A 27019-nucleotide genomic window follows, 5' to 3' on the forward strand; every position below is an offset into this window, starting at 1 on the left:
TGATTTCTGGGCTCTGAGGTCAGATCCCTGTTTCCAGCCTCCGAGCCCAGAACCCAAACAATCCTATGTGTCCCCCCCCCCCAAATGCTGTCTAGGGGACATAAGATTGCTCCCTTAGCCTATTTAATTCAGAATTTGATTGATTGGAATGGCGTTTGTGCCTCCCTTCTGGTTTTTGAAATGCAGAATACACATTCTGCATCAGAAAGGAAGAAAGAAAAAGGGAATTCTTCCCCCCCCTTTTCTTACTCTCCAGAAGCCCACCCCCTCCCCCAAATGCAGAGCAATAAATTTGTTACAAGCTGCTTTCAGTGTTTTTTAAAAGAGAAAAGTGGAGTATAGAAAACACTTGGGTTCAGAACTGACAGTGATGTAGCACAGCATTGTAATGTTTCAGGAAGATGGGGAAAATGAAGTTGCCCATTCCCCACCCCCCACCCATCTCCTGAAGTCCTCTGCAAGTCCCAAGCAGTACTGTAGGACTGCTGTTTGAGGCTGGCTGGAGCCCTGAACCGGAGCACTTGTCTTAAGGCAGGAGTAGTCAACGTGGTGTCCATGGCCACCGATGCACCCCCAGACACCTTTCTTGGCACCCTCCAAGGCGCCTTCCCCTCCCACCATTTTTTAATTAACCCATTTTCTTCCTGGGGGCTGGGGTCATTTCAGAGCAAAGTGGGGATCTCCAGTTGCTGCCATCTTCTTTTCCCATGAATGCCTCTGGGCCACATGTGGGGCTCAGAGGAAATGAAGATGGTGGGCAGCCCAGCCCCCTGCCTCCAAGGAAAAGAAGGGCCAGGGGAATAAAGCCAGTTTTGCTGTGTCAGCCAGGGCATAAAACTGGGGCATCTCTCAGATAAGGGGGGCCATGGAGCTACTGTGGACCTGAGAACTGCCAACCTGCAGAAAAATATTAGTTTGTAAAATACAAACAAAACAGGGCCCATCCATGAGGGCAGCTATGTTCATTGCTCTCCAGGAATCACAATGTTGAAGGTAGATGAGCATAAGTGGAGGGATAGGAAGAAACTGGGGTAGGGAGGGAGAAACTGGAGATCAAGCTTCCAATATTATGCTTGCCCAAAAGAACCATTAAGCTGAGAAGGGACGAGAGCCCCTAATAGCATATATTAGCTGGGAAAAATAGAATTGTGTCAGGTGTGAATTCCCCAGTTCTAATTCCCCACCTCAGTCCAGGGTGCTATAAACTTTTAAAGGCTCTGTCCCTGTTGCAGCTTAAAAAAAAAAAATCCTTGGGAGGATATTAATTACGATCAAAAGAAGCATTCTTCTTTCAGTCTTCATCTCTTTCTCTCTCTCTCTCTCTCACACACACACACACACACGGACAAGGACACGGACACCTTACTTTGCAAAAGGGGCAGAGCCCTTACAAGCATATAAGAGCCTGAGGAATTAGGGTCAGGAGATTCTGCCCAGATTAATTAATACTTCTTTGCGGAAGGGGATTCCTCCCTGCTGCTTAACAGAGACAGTAAAAATACCTTTATTAAATAAACCATCCCTTGACCCAGAAGATTTGACTAATTATGCGCCAGTCTCAAATGTAGCATTGCTGGCAAAAGTGATGGCATTGTAGCTCCAGATACATCTAGAAGATACTAATATCAGGACCCATTTCAGTCAGGATTTCAGCTGAGATATACGACTGAGACTGTTTTGGTCACCTCGGTGGATGACTACACCGGGAACTGGATGTGGGAGCCAGATCTATTAATTCTCCTGGACTTCTTGGCAACTTTGAATACCATCAACCATAGTATCCTTCTGAACTGCCTGGCAGGGCTGGGCCTTTGAGGCACTGTTCTGCAATGTTTCCAGTCCTTTCAGTCGGGTCAGGTAGGGTCCAGAAGGTGGTGCTGGGGGATGACTGTTCAACTCCACGGCCTTTAGTGTATAGTATCCCACAGGATTCTGTCCTGTCCCCTATGCTATTTAATATTTACATGAAACCTCTGGCAGAGGTAATTTGGAACTTTGGAGTCAGTTACCACCGATACGCTGATGACACTCAGCTGTGTTGCTCCTTGTCACGTAATGCCAAGGAAGCAGTTGATGCCCTTGAATGTTGCCTGAGTTCAGTAATAGGTTGAATAAGGTTAAATCCAGACAAAACGGAGGTGCTGTTGCTTAGTAGACTGACTCGGTGATTGGGATTCAACGTGTTCTGGAAGGGGTTGTGCTACCTCTGAAAGATTAGGTCTGTAGCACAGGAGTGTTCCTTGATCCTATCCAATCCCTGGATCTTCAGTGTTTGCCCAGTTATGTTTTGTGTGCCGCTTACAAGCTTTCTTGAGTCATTCTGCTTTGACAACAGTTCTCCATGCCTTGGTTATATCACAGTGGGATTACTGCAACATGCTCTACATACAGCTAGCCTTGAAGACTGTCCAGAAGCTCCAGTTGGCGCAAAATGCAGCACATTGTATCTAGATCACATCACAACAATATTTTGACAATTATTTTCCAGTCTCAATTAAAAGCACTGATTTTAATCTTTAAAGCACTAAGCACTTAGGGCCTAGCTAGTGATGTGGGTTTTCCAGAGAATTTTGAACTGGAACATTTTCTGGAAAAAATTCTTATGCTAATTAATTTTCGCAGAGTAATTTGCATCAGAAAATTTTCTAATGTCCTTGAGAGTTATTTAATTTAGCATGTTTATTTTACTTGTATTTAGTAAACAACAAAGCTTTTAAAAAGTACCCCATGTTGATTTTTTGTCCCAATGCACCACAGGTATTTGACTTGAAATATTTGAGGGGGGAAATTAAAGCACACTTGATGTGATTTAAATATTATGTTACACAGAACTTTTTTATTGGAATACTTGTAAAAATGTAAAGACATTAGCATGTCCCTTACATTGTTCAAAATGAAGGGGGGAAAACCAAAGGTACTGAAAACTGTTGACGCACTATAACATTTTAGTAACTGAAAAAACTGTAACATTATATGTTTAAAACTACTCATCTGTTTCAACAGAGTTCAGTTCTCTTCCACATAGGTTTCTTTGCTTATTTATTTCTTTGTTTATTTATATATTATATTTGCCAAAAAGCCCCTTCAGTTTCACTGTCGCTACTTCTTCGTTCCATTTCACACTGAGACATATATGCATTTCAGTGATACAGATGTATTCTCTCACATGATCACTAGGGATGATCACTTGGAAACATTAATTACAATGTTGAAACTGCCAAGCTTGCTTAATAGTGTATTTGTTATTGGCAACCTTTCTTTTTTTGTTATTTGTTTTTGTTTATTTTTAATTGAATTTTAATATAACAAAAAACAAAACAGGCACAGATTATGAGGCTAGCAGCATTACAATGCATCACTCCAGAATTTGAATTGTGCAGGTAGAGGAGGCAGAGTTGCCAAATGTGCCTTTACATATGCAATAAATGGATACCACACTTCTATGAATAAGTTTCAGTTTTCTAGTCCTTTTATAAGTCTCAGTCTGTGCATCACCTTTTCAGAAAGAGCAATTTTCCAAATTCTGTTCATCCGTTTTTGTACTGATAGTCCAGTAGAAGATTTCAAATTCAATGCAATCTCTGGTCGGGGAGCTGCAAGCATAACAGCAATCAAATCTTTATGTAAATGGTGTTTGTCCTCATCTTTGAAAATTGAAAGTAGGAGTAGGGCTCCACAGTTTTTAAACTGCTGTTCTGTTATTTCACATATTGTAGAAAGAACTTGTTTCCAAAAGTCTACAACTATTGAACATAATTGCTATGTATATATTAGGGAACCAATTCTACCACATCCTCTCCAGCACCATAGTGGAAGAGATTTGTTAAAATTGTGTATTTCAGTCAGCGTGAAGTGCCATTGGTGAATTACCTTCATTGTGGCTTCCCTTGCTTGTGCCAAAATGGTGAGAAATGGGGCTGGTGGTAGACCAGAGTCAAGACCATCAATGTTCCATTATAGTTGTTTTCAGGTCTGCTTCCCATACTAATTTTAGCCCAGTGCGTTTCCATAGATGAGATTGATTAACTGTTTATATCATATGGACAGTAGACCTTTCATGGAACCACTCTGGGATAAGCATTCATTTTCAAAGATGATTCGTGATTGAGGAATACCTTCTTCTCTAGCTAGTGCTTTAGCAAAATTGATTATTTGATGTCCCAGGAAACCCTCACCTTTGTGTTGTCAAGAGGCAATGGTTCTTTTTGGATTCGAAAACAATGAACACACTAATGAGTGAAGGCTAAAGATTTTATTAAGCAAGAACAAAACTAATACAGCAAGGAAGTAAAACATTACAGGGCAATAATTGCAGCAGGAAACTCCAAAGTAAAATTACAATGCTCCAATCACTTGGAACTTGGAAGCAGTGACAAACGCACTCCAACATCGGCCAGGTATGCAGCATGCTTCCTGGGTTGGTTTGTGTTGAGATCCCCTGGGACTGCCTCAGGGATTCATATATATGATTATGCTCATACTAATCCCACCTATATTCTGGCCATACTCCAGTGACACACTCTTGCAAAGGGAAAGGATTAGCTCTAGCAAGTGGCAAGCAGCCAGGATAGATAGCCATATGACCATCCCAGAGATTCCCACCCATACTCGGTGGTAGGTCTTGAAGTCTAGCCAAGGGATAATAAATAACAATAAGCTCACCACTTAAAACGAACAGCCCCAACTGGAGCTCTAAGCTCTTTAATGAGCTTCCATCGTGCATTAAAAACATGGTTGTTCAGGCAGGCATTTGGGGTGGGTTAGGGTATTTTAGAAAATGTTTTTATTGTAGAATTTTATTGTTTTAAACTGTTTTATTGTATGTTGTACATCACCCAGAGTGGCTGGGTGACCAGCCAGATGGGCGAGTAATAAATTTAATAATAAATAAATAAATAAAAAATTGTTGTACACCACTAAACTCCTTGATATAACAATTGACTTTCACATTTCCACTACAATCCCTTGTAGACATGCCTCCAGGATAGGGAGAGAGAGAGGCTATCCCCTTACAAACAAGTTTCTGAAATGAAGAAATCCCCTGTCCCTCCAACCTAGGAACTGTGCTGGTTTGTCTAGTTTACACAGTTATAGTGGTCTAAAGTCAGGCACGGGTGAGGGGGGGGAGCAAGACATTTGATCCATAGTTTCCAAATGTTGAGTGTTGCTTTGTAGAAGGGGTTTCAACCCTCCCTACTTCAGCTTTAGTAAGTTTCTTAAAGGGAAGTGTTTGGTGTGGGAGGGTGCTATTTAATGTTTCCATAGAAACCCAGGATATGCCTGTATCATTTTTTATTATGCTTATTAATTGCTTGATCTGGAAAGAGGCAAAATACTGTTGTAAATTGGGTGTAGCAAATCATCCTCTCATTTAGCTGTGGTACTACACAGCCTTAATTAATCTAGACTTAACTAACCTGAGCATAGATCTAGACCATTGCTGTCAAGAAACACTCAGCCATTCCCGTTTTTGGTACAACTTTGAGCAGATAAGGCCATTCCACCCAGGCTTTTAAAGCATCTAAATATACAATAGAGACCAGGGATTTAGTAGAGTTGTTATGATGGACAATGTTTAAGACCTGTTGGATACCATCAGCCATCTGACAGCCTGGCATGAGCCCCATTTGAACTTTATGGATGTACTGCATGATGAATTGATTCAGTCGCTTGGCCAGGATGTATGTAAACAGTTTGGCATCATGGTTAAGCAGTGCATTTGGGCGGCAGGACCCTGGTAATTTTAGGTCTCTACCGTCCCTAGGAATGATTATCACCCTCACTCTTTTCCAAGATTCTGGAATCCTGGAGCCCCCAGGATTTCATTAAAGAGGTTTGTGAGATGTGATGAGATTGAGGTGGCAAAAGCTTTATAAAATTGCCCTGTAAAAAGTTTCAGAAGACAGGAGAGACAGCTTTCAAAAAGATTTCTTCAGAATGTGTCCAGGAAGTCAATGCACCCCCTCTCTGATTAGAGGAACAAGCAACTCCACTGAGCAAGCTGCCTTAGAGGGGATCCAGTTTTTTTAGCTTCCTAAAATGAATGAGTTACAGTCTTCTTTAGAACCTCCAGCTATGGGGGTGCAATCCTATGCAGATAGGCGGCCAACTCCAAACTCCTGCCCTGCATTTTTGGCTAGACAGCCAATTGCAGCTGTCTAGCCACAGAAGGGCGCAGCAGAGGAGGAGGCTGCCATACGACACATTGGATGTGTCGTACAGGCATTTCTGCCCTCCCCGCCCCGGAACGCCCTCCGAGAACACCCCGTTTCGGCCGCTCCACGTTCCTCTTGCAAGCGCAGAGCATGGGGCTGTTCCACGCTGCCTCTGAGGCAGCGTGGAAGTCGGCGGAGGTTAGTTCTCCAGGAACCAACCTCGGAGCACGGGATCCAAGGTCAGTTCCCAGAAAACCAGATATCCTACAGCCATCTAGCCACTGACTAGCGGCCATAGGATTACTCCCTCCATCTCGTATAAGCACTCTCATTTGACAGTGTTTGAATGGAATATGTCTTCATTCCATAATGCATTATATATACATCTCCATTTCAGTTGGTTTTGTGGTAAAGTGCTAGAGACATAAAGCAAAAGTAGGCTATCTTAATCATGATGGAGTATATTGGCTTTTGCTGCCCCAAAATTCATCTTTCATTTTTGCTACCCTATTTGCAAGTGGCAAAAATGGGGGCATCGTTTGGGGAATATTTGAGGATTGGGGAGGGATGTTAAAATTCAGACTGGGGTGAAAATCACTGACCATGCAGCTTTCCTCCTGATGACCATAGGCTGGAAGCTGCCATTTCTATTTACCCAGCAACATTCTAGACAATACTTAATGATAATTTAGTATCACTCTGATGGGGGATTCGGGGGGGATGGCACCCCCCTAGTCAGTACGAGGGGCTGCAATTATTTTTACCCCAAAGCCCCTGCCAGAGTGTGGTAGCATCATTCTTGGGCACTTCTGGCTAAAAAACAAATGACACCATGCAATTGGGATCAGGGTTTTGGTGGTTTTTTGGTCAGTCTTTTGCAAGTGCGCACTTATGGCTGTCAGATGTGTAGTCTTGCCTGGTCAGTTTCCTTGTATGTTTCAGCTGTCAAAGGGAGCAGTGAAGTGTAAGGTGCAAGGAAAGTGACAAGGTGAGGTTGCACATAGGCTAATTTGTGCACAGCTGCCAAGGACTGGGGGAGAAATAATAGTAAGAGAAAGGAGGGACCCAGTAGCATAATTCAGAAGCACCAAAAAGGGGTGGGGAGCCAAAAGAGTAAGTGCATCAAAAAGGGGAATGGTATCGCCCCATGGCAATATGATTCTCTCACTTTTAAGTGTTGAACTGACACTGCTCCGTGCTCTCCACCTTTTCAGCACTTCCCCACCTCTCCAGATACTCCAGAAAGGGGAGATACGAACTCCCCACCCTTTTCGCAGCTACTTTTACTGTATTTTTAATGTTTTTAATCTTTGTAAACCACCCAGAGAGCTTTAGCTAATGGGTGGTTTAGAAATGTGAAGAATTATTATTGTTGTTGTTGTTGTTGTTGGAGCAGTTACTGCAGTGGTTACTGCTGTTTTGGCATTAGTGGAAAGGCAGTCACTGGCGAGATCGCGAAAAGTGAGCAGCACGGGCTTTTTTGGTGCTCTTGCCGAGCGGCTCTCTAGCCTATCTGCACAAACCACGATAAATTCGGTCTCCCAGGTTTGGAGGACACCATGAACAACAACAAGCCATGGGTTCTCGGCGTGGCTTGTTTGTGAGAAATAAGCTGCCCCACAGAAAACGCTCTAGGTTTGGATGACACGACAGCCTACCATGGCTGGCTACCCATGAATGATGGGTTGTTGTGTCATGTGAACCCAGTCAATGGAAATGAAGTTTTTCCCACTCCCCCTACCTTTTTTTAAATTAAGAGATAAACTACCAATAATAGATACAGATAAATCACCAATAAAATCTTAATTTATTTCCATTAAGTTCCCACACCTAAGAGACAGAAAGTAGTTTTAAAGAGAGGGGCAGGAATTGGATGCTTAGTTTAGGTCCCCCCTTTTTTCCCCATGACAGTCAAACCAAAGTAGTCCTGTCTTCCAATTTAAAATCAAACATTTAAGCCTGCCTGAGACCAAAGCCTCACTGCTTGCCTCCTTTTGAGGCTTCCTGGCAGAAGCAGGAACTCCCCAATCTTCCCCAAAGGAAAACACACAGTCTTAGCTGAGCTGAGCCTCAGTTTACAAGGCAAGGGCAAACAGACAAGCAAGCCAAGAAGCACTTTGCTGCAGTGGTGTACACACTCCTTACCTCCTGCTGCTTTCCTGAACTGAATGTAATGGGTTAATTTTTTTAAAAAAAAATTGGCAATTGTTTTTAGGCCACTTAAGCAGATAATCTCAGACAGTCATTAAAGAAAGCAAATGTGAAAGTAATTCCTGTTTTGGAAAATGAGCCATTTGCAAACATAGCCATACTGTTTTGATCTTGTATTTTCTCTTTTGTCTTGGAAAAGCAATGGTGTCTTACGAGCTCTATTCTCTTTCCTGTTTGTTAGGTCTGCCTAACCACGGACAAACCAGACAAATGGTAAGAGAATGTTCATTTGAAAAAAAAAAATACAGTAAACACCACCATCCCAAGCTCTTAGCAATAGACAGCTCGAAGGTGTAGTTACTTCTGCTGGTGCTTTTCTCGGCTATTTCTGCAATTTTTACTTGGCTCTGTATATTAAAATAAACAAGGAATCAAACAAAAAGGTACAATAAAAAGGATCGCCAGCTATTTAAAGTAGATTGGTATCTCTTTATTCAGAGAGCTTTTAAAATAGCTGCTGGTGGTTATAATCATAGTAAAGTCATGAAATACATGTTAGGCAGAAACGTGTTTTCACTAAAAGAGGAAAGTATGGGTTGTATCCAGTGGTGTCATTCCACCAGCAGGAGAGAACTGCTGGTGGAACAAATTTTCCCCTTCTCCCTGCTGGTGGAACAAATTTCCCCCTCCCCCTGTAGCCCCCAAATCTGCTCTGGAGGGTTGGGAGTACCTCCAGAGCAGATTTGGTGTGGCGGGGGGGAAGGGGGAGAAGAGGATGAGGAAGGCCTAGCACATGTGCAGACCTCCGATGGTGTGATACTGGATCCATCCCAGGTCATAAGGTATCTGTGTGTGTAAACGTGGCATTTTGTTTTCAACGAAGCTGCGGTTAGCACTTGCTAAAAAGACTTTGGGAGTTCTACTTTTATAGTCTTATATTTTTATTGATGTTATCAGAGGATGGAAGCAATTCACCAGTCTGATGTCAAACGCATGGATATAGGGGAAAATATTTTTTTCCATGCAGAATAATAATATTGGGCTTCTGTGCCACCTACATAATGCATAGATTTTCATAGAGCATGTGCAGAACCTTTGTTTAAGAGAGCACGTCGCTATTAATTTTTGAACAAAAAATCATGGTGGATAAAATAACCATAGCTACACTATTTTGAGTGATTTCTGCCTAGAATTGTGAATAGCAGCTACTGTAGATGATCAGCAGGTGTGTTGCTAAATATTTTTGGATAACATGTAAACAGTTTACAGTCTGAATATTATATTTGCCATGTGAGTTGTATCAATGAGGCAATTGGTCATTTTTTTCTTTTGGAAACTGGTATAAAATGGCTGGTTGAGTGGTTTGTGAGTCTCTTGAGGATATTGGCTACTTGCTGATATCTGCTACATAAATCAGCTTGCAGTTCCACAAGGAAACTGACATGGAATAGCCTCATTGTCTTCACTTGTAGTGAAGGGCAAGAAAGCATGAAGTCTCATTCTGCTGACTAAGGAAATGTTCTTCTTCTGAGGGAGGGATAGATAGAGGTTTCACAATGAGCTGTTCATGAAGATTGTGGTTCTGTTATGGAGAAGCACCAGGTGTGAGACATACCATTATAATTTTAATGGTGTTTTTCCTCACAGTTTTTCTTCACACTGGATTTCTCAACATGCAGAGTTAATCTGATATTTGACCTTGTGAATGAATGATAACCAGAATAGTTTTACAAAATATACTTCCAGGCCTTGTTCACTAACCACAAAACTAAAAGCATCTCAATGTGTATTAGTACAAAGATGTGTCCCAATAGGATGAAAAATAACAATGTTTCGGAAACCCAAATTTCTGGCTTTGGAAATTTGAATCTCAGGGGCTCATGATGTTCATCTTCAATTATGAGGTGAGCATTAGGATCCCTGAATTCTTCTCTGGTTTGGATTTTAATCTGAGCCAAAAAAAGTATTACGACAAAATTCTGCCAAATTAAGAATATAGAATCATACAATAGTAGGGTTGGAAGGGGCCCATAAGACCACCGAGTCCAAGCCCCTGCTCAATTCAGGAACCCAAGTCAAAGCATCCCTGACAGATGGCTGCCCAGCCTCATCTTGAACGCCTCCAGTGTGGGAGAGCCCACCACCTCCCTAGGTAATTGGTTCCATTGTTGTATTGCTCTAACAGTCAGGAAGTTTTTCCTGATGTTCAGCCGGAATCTGGCTTCCTGTAACTTGAGCCAATTATTCTGTGTCCTGCACTCTGGGATGATCGAGAAGAGATCCTGGCCTTCCTCTCTGTGGCAACCTTTCAAGTACGTGAAGAGCGCTATCCTATCTCCCCTCAGTCTTCTCTTCTCAAGGCTAAACATGCCCAGTTCTTTCAGTCTCTCTTCATAGGGCTTTGTTTCCAGTCCCCTGATCATCTTTGTTGCCCTCCTATGAACCCTCTCCAGCTTGTCTGCATCCTTCTTAAAGTGCGGTGCCCAGAACTGGACACAGTACTCCAGATGAGGCCTAACCAGTGCTAAGTAGAGGGGAACTAGTATTTCCCGGGATTTGGAAGCTATGCTTCTATTTGTTCAGTTGTTCAGTCGTGTCTGACTCTTCGTGACCCCATGGACCATAGCACGCCAGGCCTTCCTGTCCTCCGCTCTCTCCCGGAGCGTGCTCAAGTCCATATTCATTGCATCAGTGATGCTATCTAACCATCTCATTCCCTGCCGTCCCCTTTACCTTTTGCCTTCAGTCTTTCCCAGCATCAGGGTCTTTTCCACAGAGTTTTCTCTTCGCATTAGGTGGCCCAAATATTTCAGCTTCAGTATCTGTCCTTCCAGTGAGCACTCAGGGTTGATTTCCTTTAGGATGGACTGATTTGACCTCCTTGCAGTCCAGGGGACTCGTAAGAGTCTTCTCTAGCACCACAGTTCGAAAGCATCAATTCTTCAGCGCTCAGTCTTCCTTATAGTCCAGCTCTCACAGTCATACGTTACTACTGGGAAAACCATAGGTTTGATTATACGGACCTTTTCCGGCAAGGTGATGTCTCTGCTTCTTACTATGCTGTCTAGGTTGGCCATAGCTTTCCTCCCAAGGAGCAAGCGTCTTGTAATTTCAGGGCTACAGTCACCATCTGCGGTGATCTTGGAGAACAAGAAAATAAAATCTGTCACTGCTGCCATTTCTTCCCCTTCCATATGCCAGGAAGTGATGGGGCCAGATGCCATGATCTTTTTTTTTTTAATGTTGAGTTTCAAACCAGCTTTTGCACTCTCCTCTTTCACCCTCAACAAGAGGCTCTTTAGATCCTCTTCACTTTCTGCCATTAGGGTGGTATCATCTGCATATCTGAGGTTGTTGATAATTCTCCTGGCAATCTTAATTCTGACCTGTGATTCATCCAACCCGGCGTTTCTCATGATGTACTCTGCATATAAGTTAAATAAGCAGGGCGACAATATGCAGCCTTGTCGTACTCCTTTCCCGATTTTGAACCAATCGGTTGTTCCATGTCTGGTTCTTACTGTTGCTTCTTGACCCTCGTACAGGTTTCTCAGGAGACAGGTAAGGTGGTACTCCCATCACTTTAAGAATTTGCCAGAGTTTGTTGTGATCCACACAATCAAAGGCTTTAGCGTAGTCAATGAAGCAGAAATAGACGTTTTTCTGGAATTCTCTTGCTTTCTCCATGATCCCGCGAAAGTTGGCGATTTGATCTCTAGTTCCTCTGCCTCTTCGAAACCCAGCTTGTACTTCCGGTAGTTCTCGGTTCGCATACTGCTGAAGCCTAGCTTGTAGGATTTTGAACATAACCTTGCTGGCATGTGAAATGAGCGCAATTGTACAGTAGTTTGAACACTCTTTGGCGTTGCCCTTCTTTGGAATTGGAAGGTAAACTGACCTTTTCCAGTCTTGTGGCCACTGCTGAGTGTTCCAAATTTGTTGGCATATTGAATGCAGCACTTTAACAGCATCATCTTTTAGGATTTTAAATAGCTCAGCTGGAATACTGTCATCTCTGCTAGCTTTGTTGTTAGTAATGCTTCCTAAGGCCCACTTGACTTCACTGTCTAGGATGTCCGGCTCAAGTTCAGTGACCGCACTATCATGGCTATCAGGGACATTCAGATCTTTCCTGTATAGTTCTTCTGTGTATTCTTGCCACCTCTTCTTAATCTCATCTGCTTCTGTTAGGTCCCTGCCTTCTTTGTCCTTTATCATGCCGGCCTTTGCACAAAACGTTCCCTTGAGATCTCCGATTTTCTTGAAGAGATCTCTAGTCTTTCCCATTCTGTTGTTTTCCTCAGTTTCTTTGCATTGTTCATTTAAGAAGGCCTTCTTGTCTCTCCTTGCTCTTCTCTGGAACTCTGCATTCAGTTGGATATATCTTCCCCTTTCTCCCTTGCTTTTCACTTCCCTTCTTTCCTCAGCTACTTGTAAAGCCTCATCAGACAGCCACTTGGCTTTCTTGCATTTCTTTTTCTTTGGGATGGATTGAGTTGCTGCCTCCTGAACAATGTTACGGACCTCCGTCCATAGTTCCTCAGGCACTCTGTCTATCAGGTCTAATCCCTGAAATCTATTCCTCACCTCCACTGTATATTCATAAGGGATATGATTTAGGTCATACCTGAATGGTTTAGTGGTTTTCCCTACGTTCTTCAATTTAAGCCGAAATTTTGCAAGAAGCAGCTCATGATTTGAGCAACAGTCAGCTCCAGGTCTTGTTTTTACTGACTGTATGGAGCTTCTCCATCTTTGGCTGCAAAGGACATAATCAATCTGATTTCGATATTGACCATCTGGTGATGTCCATGTGTAGAGTCGCCTCTTGTGCTGTTGGAAAAGAGTGTTTGCTATGATCAGCGTGTTCTCTCGACAAAACTCGATTAGCCTTTGTCTTGCTTCATTTTGTACACCAAGGCCATGCTTGCCTGTTATCCCGGTGATTTCTTGACTTCCTACTTTAGCATTCCAATCCCCTATGATGAAGAGGACATCTTTTTTTGGTGTTAGTTCTAGAAGGTGTTGTAGGTCTTCATAGAACCAATCAACCTCAGCTTCTTCGGCCTCAGTGGTTGGGGCGTAGACTTGAATTACTGTGATGTTGAATGGTTTGCCTTGGATTCGTACTGAGATCATTCTATCGTTTTTGAGATTGTACCCCAGTACTGCTTTTCCCACCCTTTTGTTGACTATGAGTGCTACTCCATTTCTTCTAAGGGATTCTTGCCCAGAGTAGTAGATATGATGGTCACCTGAATTAAATTCACCCATTCTTGTCCATTTTAGTTCGCTGATTCCCAAGATGTCGATGTTCAATCTTGCCATCTCATGTTTGACCACCTCCAGCTTACCTTGATTCATTGATCTTACCTTCCAGGTTCCCAGTCAATATTGTTCCTTACAGCATCGGATTTTCTTTTCACCACCAGACACATCCACAGCTGAGTGTCCTTTTGGCTTTGGTCCAGCCGCTTCACTCTTTCTGGCACTACTTGGAAATACCCTCTGCTCTTCCCCAGTAGTATATTGGACACCTTCCGACCTGAGGGGCTCATCTTCCGGCGTCATATCTTTTAGCCTTGTGATAAGTTCCATGTGGTTTTCTTGGCAAGAATACTGGAGTGGGTTGCCATTTCCTTCTCCAGTGGACCACATTTTGTCAGAACTGTCTGCCATGACCTGTCCATCTTGGGTGGCCCTGCACGGCATAGCTTATGGCTTCACTGAGTTACGCAAGCCCCTTCGCCACAACAAGGCAGTGATCCATGAAGGGGATGCTTCTGTTAATGCATCCCAAAATAGCATTTGCCTTTTTTGCAGCCACATCACATATTCAGCTTGTGATCGACAACAATTCCAAGGTCCTTCTCGCTTGCAGTGTTGTTGAGCCAAGTATTGCCCATCTTGTAACTGTGCATTTGGTTTCTTTTTCCTAGGTGCAGAACTTGGCATTGATCCCTATTAAATTTCATTCTGTTGTTTTCTGCCCAGCACTCCAGTCTGTCAAGATCACTTTGAATTTTGTTTCTGTCTTCCAAGCTATCCCACCCACTTTTGTGTCATCTGCAAATTTGATCAGCATTCCCTGCACCTCCTCCTCCAAGTCATTAATAAAAATGTTGAAAAGCACTGGGCCCAGGACTGAGCCCTGCAGTACCCCACTCGTTACCTCTCCCCAGTTTGAGAAAGTCCCATTGATAAGCACGCTTTGAGTCCGATTCTGTAGCCAACTGTGGATCCACCGGATCGTTGTTTCATCTAGCCCACTTTGAGCTAGTTTGCTCATCAGGATATCCTGGGGCACTTTGTCGAAAGCTTTGCTGAAGTCGAGGTATATGATGTCTGCAGCATTCCCCCAGTCCACAGGGGAGGTGACTTGATCAAAAAATGAGATCAGATTCATCTGGCAAGATTTGTTCCTGCCAGACGTCTGGCAGGATATGTATAATAAAAAGCTAGGAGCAATTTATGATCTACAATGTAACATGAAAACCCAATGCTAACTCCATCATGCACCCACTATATCCTAAATAAACAAACAAACAAATAAATACATCTTGTGACATTCATTGTTTGTAAAAGAAAGAAGGATGATATTAATACTATATATATATATATATATATATATATAGTCGTTCAGTCGTGTCCGACTCTTCGTGACCCCATGGACCATAGCACACCAGGCCTTCCTGTCCTGCGCTCTCTCCCGGAGCGTGCTCAAGTTCATATTCATTGCATCGGTGATGCTATCTAGCCATCTCATCCTCTGCCGTCCCCTTCTCCTTTTGCCTTCAGTCTTTCCCAGCATCAGGGTCTTTTCCAGGGAGTTTTCTCTTCGCATTAGGTGGCCAAAATATTGGAGCTTCAGCTTCATTATCTGTCCTTCCAATGAGCACTCAGGGTTGATTTCCTTTAGGATGGACTGATTTGACCTCCTTGCAGTCCAGGGGACTCGTAAGAGTCTTCTCCAGCACCACAGTTCGAAAGCATCAATTCTTCGGCGCTCAGCCTTCCTTATAGTCCAGCTCTCACAGCCATACATTACTACTGGGAAAACCATAGCTTTGATTAGACGGACCTTTGTCGGCAAGGTGATGTCTCTGCTTCTTACTATGCTGTCTAGGTTGGCCATAGCTTTCCTCCCAAGGAGCAAGCGTCTTTTAATTTCATGGCTACAGTCACCGTCTGCGGTGATCTTGGAGCCCAAGAAAGTAAAATCTGTCACTGCTTCCATTTCTTCCCCTTCTATATGCCAGGAAGTGATAGGGCCAGATGCCATGATCTTAGTTTTTTTAATGTTGAGTTTCAAACCAGCTTTTGCACTCTCCTCTTTCACCCTCAACAAGAGGCTCTTGAGATCCTCTTCGCTTTCTGCCATTAGGGTGGTATCGTCTGCATATCGGAGGTTGTTGATAATTCTCCCGGCAATCTTAATTCCGATCTCTGATTCATCCAACCCGGCATTTCTCATGATGTACTCTGCATATAAGTTAAATAAGCAGGGTGACAATACGCAGCCTTGTCGTACTCCTTTCCCAATTTTGAACCAATCGGTTGTTCCATCTCTGGTTCTTACTGTTGCTTCTTGACCCTCGTACAGGTTTCTCAGGAGACAGGTAAGGTGGTCTGGTACTCCCATCACTTTAAGAATTTGCCACAGTTTGTTGTGATCCACACAATCAAAGGCTTTAGCGTAGTCAATGAAGCAGAAATAGACGTTTTTCTGGAATTCTCTTGCTTTCTCCATGATGCAGCGAATGTTGGCGATTTGATCTCTAGTTCCTCTGCCTCTTCGAAACCCCGCTTGTACTTCCGGTAGTTCTCGGTTCGCATACTGCTGAAGCCTAGCTTGTAGGATTTTGAGCATCACCTTGCTGGCATGTGAAATGAGCGCAATTGTGCGGTAGTTTGAACACTCTTTGGCATTGCCCTTCTTTGGAATTGGAATGTAAACTGACCTTTTCCAGTCTTGTGGCCACTGTTGAGTGTTCCAGATTTGTTGGCATATTGAATGCAGCACTTTAACAGCATCATCTTTTAGGATTTTAAATAGCTCGGCTGGAATACTGTCATCTCCGCTAGCTTTGTTGTTACTAATGCTTCCTAAGGCCCACTTGACTTCACTCTCTAACATATATATATATATATATATATATATATATATATATGAAAAACCACTAACCAAAGTTCTACTGCAATATAGCATCACATTAAAAAAAAGAGAGAACTCAAGAGTGGAGGTATGCTGATAGTGGGCCAACCCAGTTCTTAGTGTTTGCCATTGAGTCCTGTGTGACTGCAATCTGAGGCACAGGTTGCGAGTGAGGAAAAACCTGAACATTCTTAAAGTTGGGAAGTCCAGCACTAGGATGACTAATAGCAAAGGACATTCAGCCATTCCAGAAGTTTATCAGTTGATTAGAAGTTTGTTTGTTTGTTTTATACATTTAAAATATTTCTAAGCCACCTTTCAGGGCATGAGTCCTCCCAAGGCAGCTTACAACCATAAAATGTAGAGTTATTTTAAAAACTCTGATAAAGTAATAAAACAGCCAGTAACAAACATACTAAAAAAAAAGAAAAATAAGAGACAAAAGAAAAATAAGGAAATGCCTTATAATATTACTCATTTTAGCCACATAAATAGGTCTTTAACATTTTAAAGGTTGTTAAATAAGAGAATAAGGATGTACATTTTCTTGAAAATTACACTTCCAATAATTAATAAACAAAATTAATTTTTTGACAATGTTTATCAGTGAAATCATTCCTTTCTTCCAGTTCTTAACATCTGTTTATACATGCAAGCAATTAACAACATTTTACTAAACCATCCAAACATTTGGGAGTTGGGAGTTTTTCTTCTAGCTGCTACACAAGTTCTGGAAGCTGTTAAAAGACATGTCCAATATATTTAGTTCAAATCAGATCTTTCACATAGCCAAGAAATACAATCTTGTGGTTATAAATCACCCTGAAGATTATGGCAGTGTTTTTGTTTTTGTTTTTTTATCAAGGGGGTTAAATACCACCTGAACTGCAGTTTGTAAAAGCTTTCTCTAACAGAAACATTAATCAAGTCCTTAATTTTATTTCTCCACAACCAACCAGCCAGCCCCAATGTCATGTTTTACTTGTACCAGCGTTGGTGTGTTAAGAACAGGCACTCATGCCCAATCAATTGTACACCGGGTGACAAAAAGGGTATGTGTGCACACCACCCTTGAAGATCATGTTCAAGGTCATGTATCACTGCAGAGCATAGATTAGTTTACTTTCAGGAAAACTGTCATAGTTCTGAAAGTAATGAACCAATTTAGACATGCTATACACCAAAATGAAAGTAAGTGCAGTCTCACACCTCTTCATTATTCAAAATAACTCTGACACAAGTAAGAAGGCTTTAACTCCACATTCTTCAGTGGCTCCAGGGTGGGGCAGTCGATATGTTTAAGAAGTGCCTTCTGGTCGGCAGGCAGGGCAACAGCAAGAAACAACACCAAGGGGAGGGGCTTCCTGATAGATCCCAGACCAGCCCTCTCTGGCTAGCAGGCCACAGGCTTCCGGCATGGCTCATAGCTGAGCTGTTGGGACACTGTTTGGATTGTACTTCAGCAACTTATTAACCTCTGGGAGAGATCCTCCCTTTCAGGTAGGGGCTCGGGCCATGCTTGGTGGTGCTCTGTGGAAAAGAGTGCCACTGAGGTGAGGAGAGCATGCCTGAGGAGAGAGGACCTGCCATTCCTGGCACAGCTTCCTCAGCTTGGCTTCTTCTCTCACACAGAGCAGGAAAGCAGCCAGTGATGAACCAAAAGAGGCTGGTGAGCACTGCTGTTTGGGCTGCCTATTTTGTGTCACCTCCCCTCCACCTGATCTGGTCAAGAGGGAGGCAAGGCAGATGCTCGGCCTCCTGCACGTCATGTGGCTGTGCCCCATGGCATTCCACAGCACCTCACAGTAGGTGGACATCCATTTGTATGTTGCAGAGGAGGCAAATGACGGTGATCGCTCTCCTCCATCACAGTTTGAAGGCCAGTATTCCACCTCTGGTTTATCGGCTTGGAGCACCCATAAAATGCCATCCAGCAGCATTAAACTTCAGCTGACAGTATATATACACAAACACTTAGTTCAGCAGCCACATAGTTCCCTTGGCATGTGCACAGTCACACACCCTACTTGCAAGAGCCACCTGGTCCAACTATTCCCACTCAGGATCTCCAAGGTGATTATCTATTCAGTGGAGGTTAATGTTATGGGTAAAGTGTGAATCCAAGAACTGAACTAGTCCAATTAGTACTGAGTTAATAAATATAAGCTCAGCACAAGTACCTCAAAGTGCTAGATGTCAGCCTTAACTGCCATCCTGGTACTCAACAAGGAAAGAGCTATTTTATTTGTTCATCTGAAGTATTTTTATGCTGTTCCTCAATCAAAAGGGCTCCCAGAGCAGCTTACATACAATAAATTAAACAAGACGGTTTAGTTGTCCTCCATATAAGCTGCATTTAATTCCAATATTAGATTGTTCTATAGGACTAAGGAGAAGGTTTTGCGCTCTTTCTGCCTAAGTCCCCTCTTTCAAAGGACAAAGAATAGCACTACATGGATGTAACAAGGTCCCTCAATTTCCTCAGGGTTCTAGAAAGTCAAAATCTTGTTCATATCTGCTGGAGAATCTCTTTTATATTACAGTTTTTGTTCTTGTTTGCAGCCCCCTCCCCCTCCCCCTCCCCCCCCCCTTTTTGGTAGTGTTTCTGTTCTTTTCTACTCTAGTCTAGTCTAGGAAAGTTGGACCCCCTCCAATAGAGGTGACAATTAATAGTTGGCCCTGCCTGCTGACAGGGGTGAGAGAAGGGGATATCTCAAAGGACAGGGAATGCCCTCCTGCCTCCCATGAGAATAGGAGTCTACAGTAAGAAAAATCCCATTTTCCATTCATTGGCATACCAAAAAAATATGATGAGCCTTGTTCTGGAAATGCTTGCTTCTGTAGTTTGTGGGGATCTATAACATCTTTTGTTTATCTGTTTTATATATTACGTTAGGGACCAAGTCAAAACTTGCTGCTCAGTGGGAAATCATACCCAACAAAAGTCCGGTTAATCCGTGGTGGAACCATGTTTCCAGTGAAAAGGAGGAGGAGGATGAACTGGATTGATGCTCCTGATGATGTCTTCTACATAGCCACTGTGGAAACCAGGTAGTACTTGGTAGCACTTCAGTAAGATCAAAACTATGATTATGTAGGGTTAGTCAAACATTTCAAATGAATTACTTTACAGTGGTGTGGAAAAGCAAGGGTAAAATGGGAATAAAACCATTCTGTTGCTTCTCCCTCAGCCCCACAAAAGCTTTCTAAATCTGGGCTTGAATCTTCATCAACCTATTGTGATGAATTTGCTACCTATGCAGAGAAAATTGTGCGTATCGATCTCAACTTGCAAGCAGTTCGAGGTATTAAACGCCCAGTTTTGTCTTATTTATCCAGATCAGTTCCAGTCAGTCTTCACTGATGCAGATAATGTGCCTGGGAGCATGAGGGACGCTCTCGCAGGCAGCAGAGGCTGGGTCCCCTTTACTAGCTAATTACTCATTCAAGGAGAACAGAGTGACCAGCAGTCTGTGTGTGTCCGCCCTCTTTCAAAAGTGCTTTGCTGGATGTGGATTCCTTGGTCAAACGCTGCATTGTAACTAGCTTTCCATTTCTGGGAGGGTAATTGGGGGAGTAGTGGCCATCAAGCCCCAGGCATATCCAGATAACATTCATTGCCAAGATTCATACCCATCTGGTTTTCAACCCAAGTATGGCACTGAGGCTGTGCTTCTGGCTGTCATGGACTATCTCCACCTAGGAATTGATTGGGGAAATGGCATCAAATTAACCATATTAAATTTTTCTGCATCCTTTTAGTTGATCATAAATTTTGGAAACATGACTGTGTCAGGGTGGAAACTGAGCCGATAGAACCCCAGAGCAGTTCTGCTTCTGAGGAGGAACAGCAATCCGTGGGAGAAGAGCCAGCTCATCCCTCACAGGCACAGCAGCTGGCAGAGATTCTTCCTGCCGGCATTCCTGAGATAATGATCCTAGCAGTGGGAAAGTGCGGGAACGGGGCTTGCTTGACGCTCGACACAGACGCAAAGAGCGACGAGCGATGGAGGGCACGGAAAGGAGGTGTAGCGCCCGTTTGGCACTCAAGCAATGGCCGCCTGCCATGGACCCAAGGGAAAGAGGGAGGATCTCTCCCTAGCCCATAAGTTCAGGGTCTTCAAGTGACTCTCCTTCAAATGGGGATCAACTGCCTACTCGGCGCATAGGCCACTCTGCTGTTCCTTGCTTAGCCGCTGGTGATTAGCATCTGAAAGAGCCATTAAGTTGTAAAAGGATAAAAGCCTTGAAAATAATCCTTTCATCTGTGTCTTGAGTTGGCTATTGGAGTCTACTGAAAGAGGCCGCTAGGGCGCCTCCTGACAGACTGCATGATCTGATTGGAACTTGGGGATCTGTTCTTGCATGGTTTTGCTTGTAATTTGCATGGTGCCCCGGAAGGTGGTGATGGGCAGTGGCTCAATTTCACGTTACCTGTGGTGTTCAGCAGTTCTGTTTCATTTCCCGTTCCATCCTGTTCAATGTGTTCAGCCTTCCCAAACCTGAGGGGTGTCTCCATGAGTGATTTACTCCAAGCTGGCTGTGTCTGGAGATCGTTAGGGATACATGACATCGTGGCCATCCAGCAGCCACCCTGAAGCTTATCACAGAAAAACAAGATTTTCTGAGACTGCTTAAAGTCCGATTCTTTTTCTTAAGTTGGGTTCTTCCCGGCATAGTTGCTATGTGCCCCAACCCCGTATTTATCTTGGGTATGGTAGCCCTGCACAGGGGTGTGCCTTTCACCATAACCCCAGTCAAGGGATGTTTCCTGTCCCTGTGTTTCCCAGCACAAAGCGATTAGTGTCTACTCAGAAGTAACTCCCATTGTGGTCAGTGAAGCTTGTCCCCTGAATGCGCACATCAGAATTGACAGAAATAGCACATTTGGTTTATTGCCATTCGGAAGTAACTACTTCTACCTTCGATCATCCGATCCTGCGCAGCATCGGGTTAGAAAGGGGGCTTGTTTCCCATCTCTTTGTTTCCTGTCCCTGTCTTTCCCAGCACAAACATAAGTGTGTCTACTCAGAAGTCACTCCCATTGTGGTCAATGAGGCTTGTTTCTGAAATGTGCACTTCCGAAATTACTGAGGTTCCCATGAATCGATATAATGCATTTAGGAGCCATAATGTCAAAGTTTCGAAGCTTTGATTGATCACAAGATGGCAGGGAGAACGCTGTGTTCTTTGTTGCTTTAAGGAAGTAAGTAATGCAGGGTGGGGATAGAGAAAGAGATTGTTCGAGCCTCAACAGGTTCAAGGCAGAGAGAACACTCTTTTCTTGTGATGATTGTTTCTTTAAGGGAGTAAGTAATGCAGCAGGGGGGAAGAAGGAGAGTGATTTTATCAAAGGAGATGGGGGAGAGCCTGGAGTGGGGGGGGCCTCTCTTATTGGTTGAGCAACCCCTGCCAGTCAGATGACGTTCACTCCAATCCCCACCCCCACCCCACCCAGAAGTATGTTCTGTGACACAACTTATACTGGTGCAGTGCACTCGCTCATGGAGCCCTGCACAGACCAAAGCGCACCAAAGCCGATTCCTTGAAAAAATCCGGGTAATCCTCCATTCACTTCTCTTTCCATTGTCATGGAGAAACTCCCCTGGTGCTCTCCAGATCCTTAGGACTTCAACTCCCATCAGCTCCAGCCAGCATGGCCACTGGTCCCAGGATGCTGGGAGTTGAGGTCTAAAACATCTGGAGGGCACCAGGTTGGGGAAGGCTGAAGTAAATGGGGCTGCTGGATGAGATTGCCTTGAGCGATGGCATTCAGTGTGATCAGTGCAGTGATGACACCCAGCTTGCTCCCTAAAGAGGCCAAAGGGCCTCTTTACTTTTGAGGAGACACCACCTCCTGGTTGAAGGCAAGGCCAACTTCTGACTTCATCACCAGACCTGCCTTCTACTAGGGTTGCAGGGATTTTCTTGGAGCCACCTAAAGCTCCAGTTTGCTCTTTCTCTTCTTCCTTCCCTCCCCTGCCCCCCTCCAACCATGCATATTGGGTACAATAGACTGGGATGAGAAGGGAAGAAATAAGAATCAGCTTCTCTCTTTCCCCTTGGCCAGGAAACAGAAACAACTGTCCAAGCAGGTGCTGTACTCCAGCGATTGCACTCCCCATAATGGGAAGCAGGATAACTGCAACCTTTCCCCTTCCACCTTGATTAGAAAGAGAACCAATTAACAAGCAGAGACTTCAGGCCAGGACAGCCTCTCCTCCACCCCTCTCTCCAGTAGAGAAGTGGTGGCTCTCGCAGTCTGTGGCACGCTCTTCCCCCACACCTTAATATCTCGGGGTGGGAAAGCACCAGTGCACTCTGACTTGGATTCCTGCATCTCTGACTTGGATTCCTGCATTGAGCAGGGGGTTGGACTCGATGGCCTTGTAGGCCCCTTCCAACCCTACTATTCTATGATTCTATGATTCTATGAATACACAAGGTAAGTATTTTGTGTATTCACAAAGGTATGAATACACAAAGTTCTGCTCCTCTGCGTCATCAAGGAGCAGGGCTGGGAGCACAGGATGAAGCAGGAGCTATTCACCAACTTGACACAGAAACTGCACTGGTCAAGGCTGGAAGTGAAGTCCTGGACAAGTTCCTCAGTCTGAGCTGTGAGTACAGACAGTGCCCTCTATTGGCTGGGTTAAGCAAGTGGTGACCAGCGATGTCCAAGGTTCAGCCCTAACAGTGGTGACCAGGGATGAAGAACTGTGGGTGGGTTAGGGAATAGACTACCTTTTCCTGAAGAACACTGACACTTCCATAACTGCAAAAGTTACGGTATAGTCGATATATTCAAAGCTGATACATTCAAATCCAAGCACAGGGACAACTCTCATGGCCTCTCACACCATAAGCACAGAACGGAAGTCTCTCCATTTCCCAGTGAGACTTACGGCAGTTCATCTAGAGCAGGGGAGAGAACCCAGATGAGCCCAGTCCAGCCCGTGGAGATTTGGCCGGTGGAGGGTTGGGCACCTCCTCCCTGCTTGAAGCCCACCCCCTCCCCAAGCCTCACCCCCTGGCCTGGAGGCTTAGAGTGGAGGCCAGGGAGAGGAATCCCCATGTCCTCTGATGGGACAGTGGCAGGGAAAGCGGCATGCAGAGGAGTCCCCTTGCGATCTCCGATCAGAGATAATGTGGGGATTCCCCGGATTTGGCTGCAGTTTGCAGGATCAGTGCCTGCGAGACCTAGCCAAGTCCCTTCCTGCACTGCTCACATCCACACTGGAGTGCAAGCGGTGCGGGAAGGAGGTGCTTGTCTTGGCTAACACTTGCAGAGTCCCTTGGTCTGGAGCTCTGTGCCTCTCTCTGCACAGAGAAAAAAAGTGGGTGGGATGGACGTTGGATGATGTCACAGGAAGTGACTTCTATCCCTTCAGCTAAAGGGGCGAAGGTGCTTCTTCTCCATGCCCCCCAAAGACAAGACCAAGGAGGACAAGAAGGCCAAATCTCCCTTTGGAACATCTGAACCCACCTATAAGTCAAAGGAGCACAGAGCCTCTAAGAGCAAATGGAAATGCTCCAAGCCTTCTCAGAAAGAACGCTCTTCAGCAGGATCTTCAGGGCATTCCTCAGTCTTCAATTCTGGGGAAAAAATTGACATCACGCCAACATACCACCTCCCCACATCAGCATTGCAGGTTGTCTCCAGCACTTCAAGCAGAAATGGGCAGAGACCACCATAGATACTGGGGTGTTAGAGACTGTCTTCCAGAGATCTGCTCTGGAACTGGTGAGGACAGCCAGTGGGTCCACAAAGTAAAACAAAAATAACCGAAAAGCATCAAGCTATGCTTATGGACATCCAGTACCTCGTGGACATTGGGGTGATAGAATCAGTGATAGAATTGGGTGATAGAATTGGGGTGATAGAATCACCATCACTGTAGAGTTTATTCAGTTCTTTTCATCATGCCACAGAAGAACTGAGATGTGAGGATAGTGCTGGACTTAAAGGCATCGTAAAGGAAAGGTCTGTTACTGGATGGAAACTCTGGATGGAAGGTTTTTTGGACAAAGAGTCCTCTTGGATGAGGTAATCAAGGTCAGTAGAAGGGGCTCACATGAGCATTAACAAACTGGAGCTTTGAGCTACAGTTAGCCCCTTAGGCTTTTCAGCATAAGGCTGGGGAAGCACACATGCTAATACACATGGACAATACCTCAGCCAAGGCATATATGTACACAGCAGAGGTGAGCTACCTGGGAGCCACACGTGGCCCCCAAAGGCCTTTCTTGCAGTGCACCATGGGTTTCCTACCCCTGCCGCTAAATTACTGCTGAATTCTTCTCCCCACACACATCTTTTGTCTCCTCCCCTTGCCACTGCTGCAGTTGTGTTGAGGAAGAAGGCACATCTCTCTGCCCAGAAAAAGATACTGTGACAGAGGAACTGGGAAGATGCACATCCCTACATATTATTATCACTGGGTTAGCATTAGCATTTATATACTGCTTTCCACAGAGGTATCAAAGCAAGGAGCATAAGATGTAATACTATCAAAACAAAAATTAAATATAACATAAATATAACAATAAAATAACACATTAATTAAAAAACGTTAATCAGCAGTAAAACTGCACACTTCTGCTGTGCATCACAGACCATAGCTGGGTGAGTGCTCTGACACTAAATGCTCTACTGCAAGAGCTTCTAAGACAAACCTCAGGAGCATGCAGTACTCTCAAAAAAGCTCCCTCTGGTGATTGCAGAGGTTGGGTGGCCACATAAGGGGTGAAGCAATCCCTAAGGTAACATGGTCCCAAGTTGTTTAGGACTTGATATGTTAACAACAACACTTTAAACTTGGTCCTGTAGCTTACTGGCACCCAGTAAGAACTGAACTGAACCAGTGCAGTTCTTTTAACAGAGGTGTATCATACTGCCAAAATATGGCCCCTGTAAGTAGCCTCACAGCTGCATTCGGCACCAGCTACAGCTTCCAGACCAAACCTAACGGTAGCCCCACGTACAACACATTACAATAATCAAATTTTGAGGTTACCAGTGCCTGAACACTGAACTATCAGGGACTGAACTATCGAAGTGACAAAGATGGATCTAGGGGAAACTCCACCCCCACCACAAGCTATGCACCTGCTTCTTCAGGGGAAGTGCGGCCCCATCCAGGATAGGCAGCTGACCTATTTCCTGGACCCATGATCCATCTACCCACAGTGCTTCTGTCTTGGATTCAAACTAGTGGCCCTCATCCATCCCACCAACTAGATAGCATATACCTAAGGGCAGCCTTGTCTGTCCAGCCATCTGGTGAGCCCTCCACTCTTCTGTCCTTACCTAGCTGTGGTAGAATAAGAACATGAGAACATCAGAAGAGCCCTGCTGGATCAGACCAAGGGTCCATCTAGTCCAGCATTCTGTTCACACAGTGGCCAACCAGCTGTCAACTAGGAACCCACAAGGAAGGCATGAGCAGTACAGCATCCTCCCACCCATGTTCCCCAGCAACTGGTGTACACAGGCTCACTGCCTCTGGTACTGGAAGTAGCACATAGCCATCAAGACTAGTAGCCATTGATAGCCTTTTCCTCCTTCTGTCCAGCCCCCTTTTAGAGCCATCCAAATTGGTGGCCATTATTACATCCTGTGGTAGCAAATTCCATAGTTTAACTACGCGCTGTGTGAAGAAGTGCTTTTATCTGTCCTGAATCTCCCACCGATCGGCTTCATAGGATGACCCCAGGTTCTAGTATTTTGAGAGAGGGAAAAAATGTCTCCCGACCCACATTCTCCACACCATGCATAATTTTGTAGACCTCTACCATGTCTCCTCTTACCCTCCTTCATTCCAAGCTAAACAATCCCAGCTGTTGTAACCTTCCTTCATAGGGGAGATGCTCCAGCCCCTTGATCATTTTAGTTGCCCTTTTCTTCACTTTTTCCAGCTCTACAATATCTTTTTTTAGGTGTAGTGACCAGCTGTGCACAGTGTTCTAAGTGTGGTCACACCATAGATTTGTATAGGTGCGGTATGATATTGACAGTTTTATTTTCAATTCCTTTTCTAATTATGTCTAACATGGAGTTTGCCTTTTTTACAGCGGCTGCACACTGGGCTGACATCTTCATTGAGCTGTCCACTACAACCCCAAGATCTCTTTCCTGATCAGTCACCGCTAACTCAGATCCCATCAAGCTATACTTGAAGTTGGGAGTTTTTGCCCCAACGCGTATCACTTCACACTTGCTTACATTGAACCACAGTTGCCATTTAGGAGCCCATTCTCCCAGTTTGGAGAGATTCTTTGGGAGCTCCTCACAATCCCTCTTTGTTTGAACCACCCTAAATACTTCGGTGTAATCTGCAAACTTGGCCACTTCACTGCTCACTCCTAATTCCAGATCATTTATGAACAGGTTGAAAAGCATTGGTCCCAATATGGATCCCTGCGGGACCCCACTATTTACTACCCTCCGTTGGGAGAATTTACCATTTATTCCTACTCCCTGCTTTCTGTTCTTTAATCACTTACTGAGCCATAAGAGGACCTCTTATTCCATTACTGCTAAATTTGCTCAGGAGTC

The 27019-nt window shown here is 44.3% G+C and overlaps 1 protein-coding gene across 13 annotated transcripts in view; it reads left to right on the forward strand.

The window, feature by feature from the left end:
- MTA1 (metastasis associated 1) overlaps positions 1-27019 on the forward strand; it is a 230761-nt gene that overhangs the window by 184413 nt on the left and 19329 nt on the right. For 11 of the 13 annotated variants that reach the window (XM_084854828.1, XM_084854830.1, XM_084854827.1 and 8 more), the window contains 2 exons: positions 8548-8579; positions 19358-19512. In XM_084854828.1, coding sequence (XP_084710954.1) covers positions 8548-8579; positions 19358-19512 — 187 coding nt within the window. The remainder of the gene's footprint in view (positions 1-8547; positions 8580-19357; positions 19513-27019) is intronic. The other 2 variants (XM_084854839.1, XM_084854838.1) reach the window with 1 other exon arrangement.

This window comes from Heloderma suspectum, chromosome 4, assembly GCF_057233095.1.
Source record: "Heloderma suspectum isolate Gila_16-S chromosome 4, 16-S_ref, whole genome shotgun sequence".
Lineage (NCBI taxonomy): Eukaryota > Metazoa > Chordata > Lepidosauria > Squamata > Helodermatidae > Heloderma > Heloderma suspectum.